The following is an 11,091-nucleotide window of genomic DNA, read 5'->3' on the forward strand; positions in this document are numbered from 1 at the left end:
ACAAATAAGAACAGCTTGTTCAGCTAGTAGCTGCTTTGAGAAGCCTTTGGCACTTTTATTAATGGTACTGTTGTCACAGATACCTTCTGTTTGTCCTAATACCTCATTCGTGCTCATACTTTAGACATCAGTGACATAGTTTGCTTGCTGGTGCATTGAAATGGCCCATTCCTCAGGCTTGCTGGGCAGGGTTTTAATCTGATCTTTCAGCACTAGTGAGATGCTTTACCTGCATGCTACCATGATGTCACTAATGTCATGGATGGTGACTGTGTTTCTTCTGTCTTCAGATCTAATTGGTTGCCTGGCACTTCATTTGTGGCAAGCAGGACAATGGCTGCCAGCAAGAGCAAGAACCAGAGTTCCTTGGCCCTCCATAAAGTAATTATGGTTGGCAGTGGAGGTGTGGGCAAATCTGCACTGACTCTTCAATTTATGTATGATGAAGTAAGTAGCTTTGGTTCAGCTTCTCTAAAGTACCAATGGATACAGCTTACTAAACTTTTTTAGTGGGACAGGAGAACTAAATGTAAGTAGCAAATGACCTGACTGGCAGGAGAAGTATGTAGGAATCTGGGAAGGGTACCCTCTGGGAACATCTTTGGCTAAGGGAGATAATATTGATGCTTATTAGTGAAAAAACAGTCTTCAAATGACATGCATAATATGCACGTGCTTGTCTGAGTGTCCAGAGGCTGTTAACAGTTGGCCACTTTGTGTTGCAGTTTCTTTTAGGCCGGTTAAGGTTGAAGTCAGAAGTACACATTCTAGCTCATTCTGAGGTGGATGATGAAGTAGGCATGCTCATAGCATGAATTCTTCCATAGCGATATACAGGAAGCTAGATCAGACAATCCAGACAAGCATGTGAAAGGAATTCAGAAGTTAGTATTTATCTATAGGCTGTTCACACATACTGTAGTGATGTGAGTATCTGAACAGGTGGTATAGTCATTAGTGAAGGCCAGCCAGCCTAATCAGGCTCACGACACAGCCTTTTGTTGTACTTTGAGGCTGAGAGAAAGGAGGTGGGAAGGTAAGGAACCTATGTTGGATATGTGCTGTCAGCAGATAACTACAAGTTGAACTGGCAGTGGCTTTGTGGGTCTGATCAATATTAAACGGACTAAGGTATGTGCCTGTGTAATTATGCAGCAAGTTTTCATGTTTAACAGCTGGATACTGTCATCTACATCTGTGGAAGTTTCAGATACCTGTACCTAAAGTACACGCAAATGCTTTTTCTTGAAATGGGAGATCTAGATAAGGCCACCAGGTTGCTGGTAGCTTATACTGCATTTTTGTGCCTTAAATTTTGCTGAAATTGGTGAACAGTGTTTCATGTAGCAAGACCGTTTCTCTTGACTAGGCAGATTGGCTCTTTGATGTATTAAGTGCTTAAATAATTTGCTTTTTATAGTAAAACTAAAAAAAGTAGTGGAACTTAGTAGCTGACTGAATTATGAGAAGGTTTTTGAGAATTTAAATGTCACTGAAGTGAAAGAGAATGAATATGGACAAGTACTGAGACTATTTGACAGTAATTCTGAACGCTAATCCCTTTCTTATCTTCAGTTTGTAGAAGACTATGAACCTACCAAGGCTGACAGCTACAGAAAGAAAGTAGTTCTGGATGGTGAAGAAGTTCAGATAGACATTCTGGACACAGCAGGACAGGAGGATTATGCAGCTATCAGAGATAACTATTTTCGTAGTGGGGAAGGGTTTCTTCTAGTCTTCTCAATAACAGAGCATGAATCCTTCACAGCAACTGCAGAGTTCCGGTAAGTAGTTTCTCTCCCAGGCAGGGGGAAATATCTGGTCCCTATGTTACTCTGACAACGCTTCTTAAAAGCTACAGCTCTTTATCCTTTGTCTGTTAACATTGGGTCAATAAAACTGGCAACCCAACCATTTTGCTCTCAGTAACTGGTGACTTAAACCACGATATTGAGCCTCTGGCTCTGGTTGTCTTCATGCCTGCAGCTTCTAAGTACATTATGCCAGCAGCAACTTCAGGCAAGTAACAGATTCTTGGACTCTTAAAACATGCATATTCAAGCCAACTTTCAGTCTTTGTAGATGTGAAGTTTAATTATCTTTAGAACAGTACTTCTGGAATTAAGTCTGCCTTTTGGCCAGGTTTCAGACACTGTATTGCTTACTGCTAGAAGCAGGTGCTCTAAGGAAAGGAAGGATTAGCCTCCATGCTCAGGTATGGATTGGTGCCAAACCGGGGTTGGCAGCCAAGCAGTACTATTGTAGGGAGATGTATTCCTAGAAAGGCGTGCAGTAGTAGTAAATGCTTCCATTTTTGTTTTGGGATTAGTAGTTCTAATGTGAAAATCAGCACTGGACTGAGCACAGAAACTGCTTGTGTAGTGTAAAGTTAAAACAAGGGGTTTAAACCATTGTCCTGGTCTCAGAACTCATGTAGCCATGTTCTTCATGGCAAGTGTTCTAACTCTTATTTGATAATAGCTCTTGCCTCAGTGTAGAAGGTAATCCAGAGGTTCCCTAGGTCAGCTGTCCAACTTGAAGTAAAACTTTCCAAAACATAGGGAAAGTGTTAGGAGTTCCTTATGTTTGCCGGAATAAAAGCTCTTTGTCAGTCTGGCTTATGTTCAGTTTGCTTCAGTCGTGCAAGGTTAAGAGATACTAATTGGTAATGCAAGTGCTGGTACTAAGGTAGACACCTATTTCTAGGATTTTCTTAAAGCTATGGCAAACTCCCCTTGCACTTTAGGACTTTGGTCCAGGTTCCTAATGTATTACACTATTGCAATAGTGGTAGGAGACTGCATGATGTTTTAAGAGGTGTAAAAATACTGTTCCTTTGTCACATAATACTTCTGACTTTGCTAGACTTCAGAAGGCTGACAGTGGTGGGACACACAAGCAGAGCTGTTCTACTTGGTTTGTTCTAACTGCGGTACTGGAAAGAGCTCAACAGTTGAACTGTTGTAGGACTGCAAAACTGAGTAGTCAAGACTATTCCTGGTATAAGATGGAGGAAAAAGTCAGATACCATTCAAAAAAACAGGAAGAAAATGAGACACTTGGAAGTACCCAGCCTGGGTTTTGTCTTGTGTGTTTAAGTGAAACCTAAGGTTAAACCCAAGGCTTGAGTCTTTGGATGAAAAGGAGTAGAAGTGGTTATCTTGACTGTTTGTGTATTTGTCAGCCTTCTGTGACTAGGTTAACTGTGTGTTGGTTCAAGATCCCAGCACAAGAAAACAATGAAAAAGCAATACTAACCCTAAAGATGAGCAAGAAAGACCTAAAAGCTTTGAGACAGAGAATCTCCTACTTTTCAGTGGTTTGGAATTAACCAAATATAGTGAGATTAGTTAAGTGGAATATTTAGTTAGGCTGACATGCAAGAACCAGCTCCTTGGAAAACTCTTCCCCAGGAAGGAGAGGGGAATGGGTAGTATGAGTCACCAGCTTCACAGGCTGAACTGCAGATTGGTACTATAGAATTCTAGAAGTTAGAAAATCATGAACTATGAAAAAGTTGAATACTGAATGAACTATGGGCTTATCTTTAAACCCCAGTTCTCCTGCTGATGCTGTGTAGTGTTTGCTGTTGATGCCTCTCTAATCTGAAAAATGTGTGAAGGTGCAATTGAATGCAACAGCAGATTGTCTGCTTCAGTGTTAACACTTTTAGATTCTCATGTCCTCTACATATATTCAGTTGTTCTGTGGATGGAAAGTGCAGGCATCTGAAGTAGCGTGGTAACTCTGTGGGATGGGGGGGTATAGGACCATGCTTGTGCCTAGTTTGGCTCTTGTTCATAACAAAATGAAGCAATCTAAAAATAGCTGTAGACTGGTACAGTTCTTCCAGTGTCCTAGATGGACAGCAGCACATGTCAGTCTGGTTTCAACCTGTGTTTTACTCCAGTAATAGCACAGACTTTGAGACTGACATGTAGTATCACTGTGTCCTTTCTGGGATGCTGATAGGTCCTTTTAAAATGACAAAGGATAGCTAGGTTAATGCTGATAGTTTAAATATTTTCTTTGAGTCTTTGAAGGAGGAAGGTTGCTAGCATTTTAGTTCAATGCTACTTAGTAACTCTCTCCTTTGTGTAAAGTTTAGGTAGCCATTAAGAATGATCTTTGCCAGCTACTTACACTTTCCCAACCTACTGCCTTTGCAAAGCATTGATGTTGCCCAGACCTATATTGAAGTGGGATGTAGACTGGAAATTGAAGGTGGTGAGGGAATACCAAGGTGAAACTTGGCAAACGTGGCACTTGTACTCTTTTCCTTATTCAGATGTGAACTTCTGTTGTGAGTTGCTCTTCTGCCGTACAGCTCTTCTTTATTAGAGCATGATTAGTAAACTTAACTAAATAGTAAAACTTCCTTCCTGGACATGTGAGGCTTTATTAGTGTAAAGCCCATAGCATTATGATGTTAAACTTGCAATAATTTTAAAGGGTGTGGTCAACTGTTGAGAAATGTATTCTAAGGTACTGTTGTAAACACTAGTAATGTGCAGACCACTTGATCCATTGCTGATAAAGGTGGAGATTTTGTTGCTACTACTAACACAGATGTTTTTATTTTGAATACCTGATGCATTAGGGAACAGATCCTGCGTGTGAAGGCTGAAGAGGATAAAATTCCTTTACTGGTAGTGGGAAACAAATCTGACCTGGAAGAGCGCAGACAAGTGCCTGTGGAAGAGGCTAGAAGTAAGGCAGAGGAGTGGGGTGTGCAGTATGTAGAAACCTCTGCCAAAACTAGAGCGAATGTAGATAAGGTAAGACAAATGACACCTGCTTGATTAGATTGTTACTACTTGTTTAGTAACTGACTGACTAATTCTTGGCTCTTGCTGGGACAAAAGCAAATCCACACTTGGACTTCTGAAAGCCTAGATTATTAAAAAAAACAAAACAAAACCAAAAAACCCCCAAACAAACCAAAAAAAACCCACAAAAAACAAAACCAAAAAAACCCACAACTTACTGGAATGTGTCCACTTAAGCAAATACCTAGCTTAGAGGAGCCAGAGACTCAGTACAAGTTAATGTTACTGTCTTGTTTTTGCTGTTTGTACCTGAACCAATAGCTTTCCAATAGTACATTGGGTAAATGGGTTTAAGAATTCCCTGAAGTATGTTATTTTGTTTATACGCTGTGTTATAATAACAGCAATAAATAGCAAGCTATAGACACTTATAAATTGCTCCTCCTTTCCTACAAAGCTACATATGGTTGTGGCTAATGGTAAAGATTTTATTCTTGTTTTCTGCCAAGACTACTTTGAGTTGAGAGAAGAACTCTTCTTTCTGTGTCCCTGTCCTGTTTTGACTTGTTCGTGCTGGTCTAGGACAGTTATTCTCAGCATGTTTCTGCTGCTGGCTTCATGCATAAACAGTGGTGGTGGTGGGTTATTCTGGAAGAGAGATGAATTATCACAGAATCATCAGGGTTGGAAGGGACCTCTGGAGATCATCTAGTCCAACCCCCCTGTTAAAGCAGGTTCACCTACAGTGGATTGCATATGATCATGTCCAGGCAGGTTTTGAATATCTCCAGAGAAGGAGACTCCACCAGTGCTCTGCCACCCTGAAAGTATAGAAGTTCTTCCTCATATTAAGGTGAAACTTCCTGTGTTTCAGTTTGTGCCCATTGCCCCATAACCTGTCACTGGGCACCACTGAAAAGAGTCTGGCCCCATCCTCTTGACATCCACCTGCAAGATATTTATAAGTGTTCATGAGATCCCCCCTCACTCTTCTCTTCTCCAGGCTGAACAGGCCCAGCTCTCTCAGCCTTTCCTCATAAGAGAGATGCTCCAGGCCCCTCATCATCTTTGTTGCCCTCTGCTGGAGACTCTCCAGTAGTTCCTTGTCTGTCTTGAACTGGGGAGCCCAGAGCTGGACACAGGACTCCAGAGGTGGCCTCACCAGGGCAAAGAAGGGGAGGATAATGTCCCTCAACCTGCTGGCCACATTCTTCCTGATGCACCCCAAGATGCCATTCGCCTTCTTGGCCACAAGGGCATGTTGCTGGCTCGTGGTCAACTTGTTGGCCACCTGGACTGCCAAGCCCTTCTCAGCAGGGCGGCTTTCCAGCAGGTCAACCCTAGCCTGTACTGGTGCAGTTATGACTATGGAATGTTTGCCCAGTAGTAGGGAAAAATCAGTTTCAAGCCTCTCCTTCGTTCTGTGTGTAGTGGGTGTTTCTTGAAGAAGAGGGTGCCTTTTTACTTCAACAATCCACAGAAGATGATCTGAAATTACTGTTGGGCCCCCTAAGGACTCCAAAGGTGTGGCTTGGTAATCTGTGTTTGTTTAAAGATTACAAATTGTAAGCAGTTTTCTCTTTTGACAAAGAACATTTGCCAACTAGCTGTATTCTTAAGTTCTTCTAGACAGCTTCCTGTTCTAGTCTATATTGGTTTACTAATGGAAATGCTGTTGGTGCATAAGTTACCTAGTAGGAACTCTATTTCTTATTATTGGTTTAAAACAGTGTATATGAAACTCTTGAATTGAGACCTTTTGATTTATAACCTTTTGGTGTTAAAGGACATAGCATAATTTAAATTTGGTAAAGAACTATTCTGACTTGCAGAATCTTACTAGAAAGTCACTGTCAGATGCATAAACTGGGTGATGTAGTAAAATATGAATACCTAGACTTGCTTTTGCCTATGAGCTGTCTCATGTGACTAGCAAGTGACCACCCTGTTTTATACTGAGACTAACTTTCTGATCAGTTGGGATTAACAGCAATGTAACTGTGTGTCTGGAGTGTACTAGGATGGTGTTCTAGACTTGCTGTCATAGGTCTTCTCTAGCTAGCTTGTGTGACATACTGGTTATCCTCTATATAAGCACTGTTGTGTCTGTTAAGGCAAGTTATCGGCCATTGTGATGACTGTGCATTGACACTGTAGCAGAATAAAAACAATCTTAAGAGGATTTTGAATGAAACTATTCTATTTCTGATCAGTAGCATGATCTTCTTGTCTTGTTTCCAAGTATCAAAGACTTGTGTAGTTCCACACTTAAAAAAGAAAAGCCTGTCTCTAGAGTGACTAAGCTCTTTTTCTGTAATCCTAAAAATCATTTTTCCCAATAACTTTCTACAATAAAACAGCTACACATACCACTTAAGATGCAACCTAGACATCAGGTGTACAGTGGTGAAATCAGCTAGAATTTTGGGGAAAATATCAGAGTAATGACTTTCTCTGAATCTTTCTTATAACATAGAGAAATTTTTGTGCCTGACACTGTCACTTGAATGCTGCAGCTTTTTAATTAAGACAGGCAGAATACTACTGAGCAGAGTGTGCTTGTAACCACATGGAAAGGACTAGACTAAATGCTTTGCATAGTTAACAAGAGCGATTTGCCTACAAATGTTTGCTAGGCACAGACAAATGTTCTTGTGAACTCTGAATACTACTTTTGTGTAAGACTTCAATTCAATAGAAAGCTCTCATAACAGGGCTGTTGAACAATTTGATAGCCAGGTAAGATTGTGGTACTACTTGCCACTGCTTGACATGCTACATAATTCTGATGTTGAGTTTGTCACTGGGACCTATGTCTAGGCTCAGTTGTGCTGTATTAGGTACAGTGTGGTGCTACATGTTTATTTGCTGCTGAACACAGCAGCTTTTATCTGCTTTCTGGTGGCAGAACTTGTTTAATCTTTCTTTATTTTTCCCTCCTAGGTGTTCTTTGATTTAATGAGAGAAATCAGAGCAAAGAAAATGTCAGAAAACAAAGACAAGAATGGCAAGAAAAGTGGCAAGAACAAGAAAAGCTTTAAAGAAAGATGTTGCTTACTGTGATGCTTGGGAACTGTAAATATCTACAGGTGGCATGGATAAAATACCACTAAGGATATAGGGCTGGATTCATGAAAGGAAGTCTGTATTGACTCCCTCAGTCTTTTGCTTTGCATATCACACCTTCAAAATGTGAAAACAGAACTTTGAAACCATTTCTGGTTTCCAACAAAACCTATGCCTACCTAAACTGAAATGGGCTCCATCTTCCCAGTGTCTTTCAAAACTAGAAACGGTTTCAGAGCTACAATCCTTCTGCTTGATTATACGAAGTACTTTTGTAATCATGTCCTAGTTACTCTAATGTTTCTCTGAATATGTTTCTCTTGAACCTCTACTGGCCTTAACAAGCACAGCTGTTCAGGTTCAAACACTTTTTTTCTACTGTTGCTGCCCTCCTTGATGTTGCAAACTGCAGAAAAGCTAGATGACATCTGGTAAAGGGTTTGAGGCTCCATCTTGTGTTAATTGTCACTGATATTTCTTACACTGAAATCTGTTGGCTTCTTCCCCACACTCCATATAAGAAATAGCGACTAACTTGAGAGTCAACTCAAAACAAACTTTCTTCTATATTCTGTTTAGTCAATACAGCATTCATGAATCAAGCCTATGGACTCAATTCAGACTTATTTAGGCAATGCAAAAATTAATATTTAAATACTGGCTAGATGCATTCCCTACTGGTCTGTCTTCTCACCCTTCAATTAGTGGTATGGGGTGAGAAATTGACTGTAAGCTTTTATTCAAAAATAATAATATTGTCACCATCTCCTGGAAATGCTGTCCTGGGTTTCGTCTATGTATTGTGGCTAGACTCAGTTATGCTCTCTCAACATCTATCCTCCTTCCCCTCCTTGGTACTGGAATAGTGAAAACCAAAGTGTTGATTTCATCAGTTTTGTTTATATTGAAACACTTGTGATCATGTTGGAAAGTGGGAACATCTGCATCTGTCTGTCTTGCTGAAGATGAAAACTTTGAGTAAGGATGAGTCACACACAATCATGACTTGGAATAGGTGAGGCATACATGCTACCTCTCAATGACTAGCTGGCTAGTGAGTTGTATGGTGTCAAAAAAAAAAAACAAATGAAGTTAAGCAGTTGCCACATCTGTTATTCACTGTTAATTTTATATGTACTGTTTCTGATGCACAGCAGCCTAGCACATGGGGATGCATGTTGAGTTTTGCTGTCACTTATGCAATGGTGGTCATGTATTGATCAACAAAAACCAGCCTAGAAATGCGAAAGTCAGTACTTAGCATGTCCTTTTGTCAGCTGACTGAACTGAGCTTTCTGATGCAGTTTTAAGTGCTGTTGCCAAAAAAACCACTTCTGTCACTATCGTGGAAAGTAACTGTCTCTTCTGGTTGTGAAGTCTCTTAACAAATTATGGCTATCTTCTATTTTGAAGGAGTAGAGACTTAAAGTAGCAACTGTGTCTTCCTTGTTAACTGGATGCTTAAAACACAGTTACTTGGTGAAAGGAGTATGCTATGTGGTTGTTCAATGAAGCACACTGCAGCACTAAATGAACAAAGTGTTTCTTCTTGAGGTGAAGGAGTAGTGAATACTGTTCAGTGCTTAGTATTGTAATTTGAGGTTGAAGAACATTTTTTTTAAACATGTATTAGATTGCTCTTGTGCATTCCACCTCTGAACTTCGAAAAAAGTAAGATGTGTTAGATATCAGAACCTCTGTTGGCCGGAGGTTTCACAGGGACTTATCGCAAACTCATTGTCTTCCATAACTAGTTCAACTTGTCAGGCAACTCATTGGATTGGGGAAACTGTACTAAATAAAAGGTGCTGTAATCTTCATTCTTGTCAAGTTAAATTCCTTCTTTGGTAATGTTATCTTGTATATGCAGAAAGAATGGTTAACCAGTTCTGGAGATAATTCTCTTTGAACAGTGTAATTGACTGGTATTACAAATACAGTTTTGAAGCAGAGGCTGGGAGCCTGCTGGCTTGCAGAACTTGTCACTTGAGCTATATCACGTATGTCTAAAGCTTGAGCACCTAGTGGGGCAGTTGGAGCTGTAACACTTCTAACAAAGTTTCCTCTTGAACTTCCACGGATAAAGTCCACTTTTGAGTTCATATTGTGCATAGAGCAAATTAATGACAGCTTCTGGAGGATGGCAACTCACTTATGTTTGGTTCTAGTTGAGAACTAAAGGTTAAGTCCTTAATTAACCTAAAGGATAAACAACAGTTGAGTTCAAGTTACAAGCTTATCTAGGTCAAGCCCCTCTGAGGCAGATTGTAAAATGTGTCTAACAAAACTGAATAAGCTTTCCTTGCTATATGAATAATGAACTCAGCGAAGCTCACAATGAGCAGCTCAGCTGTATTGGCTCAAGAGACTTGTATGCCTTGACCTTTGATTTCTTTAAAGTACCTAACAGTATTTGATAGGACAGATTGAATTTCTACTCACAACAGTGAGTCTTCCATTGCTGTTCTTACAGTACACGTGCTGTTCTCACTCAGGTTACTTTTTTAACTGATAAAGCTTCACCACTGAGGTGGACTTACTTAGAAGAAGGTGCTTGCTGCTTCGTGGCTTGATACTGCATCTCTTCAGCGTTCTGTGCTTGTCACCTTGTCTCCAGACTAGGCCTGGAGACTAAGTACAGCAGCTTTTCAGTATTCCTCTTCTGTATTTGCAACAAACTTCAGTTTAACTTTCCAGTTATCGCTGAAAACATGATAAACAAGGCAGCTACCTTGGCTACTTCATAACTGGGCAACAAGCATTCTGACTTGTACCAGTAAGGCAATAAAACTGCTCCCCTGGGTTGGAATCCTGTTGCCTCTGCCTCTTATGGTGGAAGTGCCTGAATGCATGCCCTTCTAAATAGGGTCAATATGATTTGAGGGTCCTTGAATGACTTCCAGGTGTGCTTCACTGGACATCAATGTCAAGTGGGTTGACTAGAGTGAATAAAAAATGGCACAGAGAAATGCTACCTTTGGACTTGAGGGCTTCCTGTGAGCAGAGTAATGGGAGCTTTGGCTTCTAATCTAAATGAATACTTGCAGATCAGGTACATCAAAGAAGGAGGACTTTGGCAAGAGGGAGTGTGTGTGGCTGCCTGCTAGCCATGCTGTGTAGCTGAGGCAACTGAAGGCTGTATTGAAGCTGGTATGTTCTAGCAGCCTTTGCATATTAGGTAAATAAAGACCAAGACTTGTCTTCATCAGTATAATGCACTCGTGTAAGTCTTTCTGGAACATGGCTGCAGGCAAGT

The 11,091-nt window shown here is 40.5% G+C and overlaps 1 protein-coding gene across 1 annotated transcript; it reads left to right on the forward strand.

Annotated features, from left to right (window-relative positions):
- The first annotated feature begins 288 nt into the window (after positions 1-288).
- On the forward strand, positions 289-8,391 carry RALB (v-ral simian leukemia viral oncogene homolog B). The gene is made up of 4 exons (XM_009695552.1): positions 289-447; positions 1,576-1,784; positions 4,601-4,778; positions 7,713-8,391. The coding sequence occupies exons 1-4, from the start codon at positions 334-336 to the stop codon at positions 7,830-7,832; spliced, it is 621 nt and encodes a 206-aa protein (XP_009693854.1). The 5' UTR covers positions 289-333; the 3' UTR covers positions 7,833-8,391.
- Positions 8,392-11,091: the final 2,700 nt, after the last annotated feature.

The sequence above is a fragment of the Cariama cristata genome, unplaced genomic scaffold (assembly GCF_000690535.1).
Source record: "Cariama cristata isolate BGI_N322 unplaced genomic scaffold, ASM69053v1 scaffold6982, whole genome shotgun sequence".
NCBI classification, from domain to species: Eukaryota; Metazoa; Chordata; class Aves; order Cariamiformes; family Cariamidae; genus Cariama; species Cariama cristata.

What these genes read in the sequence shown, in the direction of transcription:
- RALB (XM_009695552.1), top strand. Translation starts at nt 334, where the DNA reads ATGGCTGCCAGCAAGAGCAAGAACCAGAGTTCCTTGGCCCTCCATAAA. An exon ending in ACAGCAACTGCAGAGTTCCG is followed by an intron (nt 1,785 to 4,600) that starts GTAAGTAGTTTC and finishes CTGATGCATTAG; the next exon opens with GGAACAGATCCTGCGTGTGA. An exon ending in CTAGAGCGAATGTAGATAAG is followed by an intron (nt 4,779 to 7,712) that starts GTAAGACAAATG and finishes TTTCCCTCCTAG; the next exon opens with GTGTTCTTTGATTTAATGAG.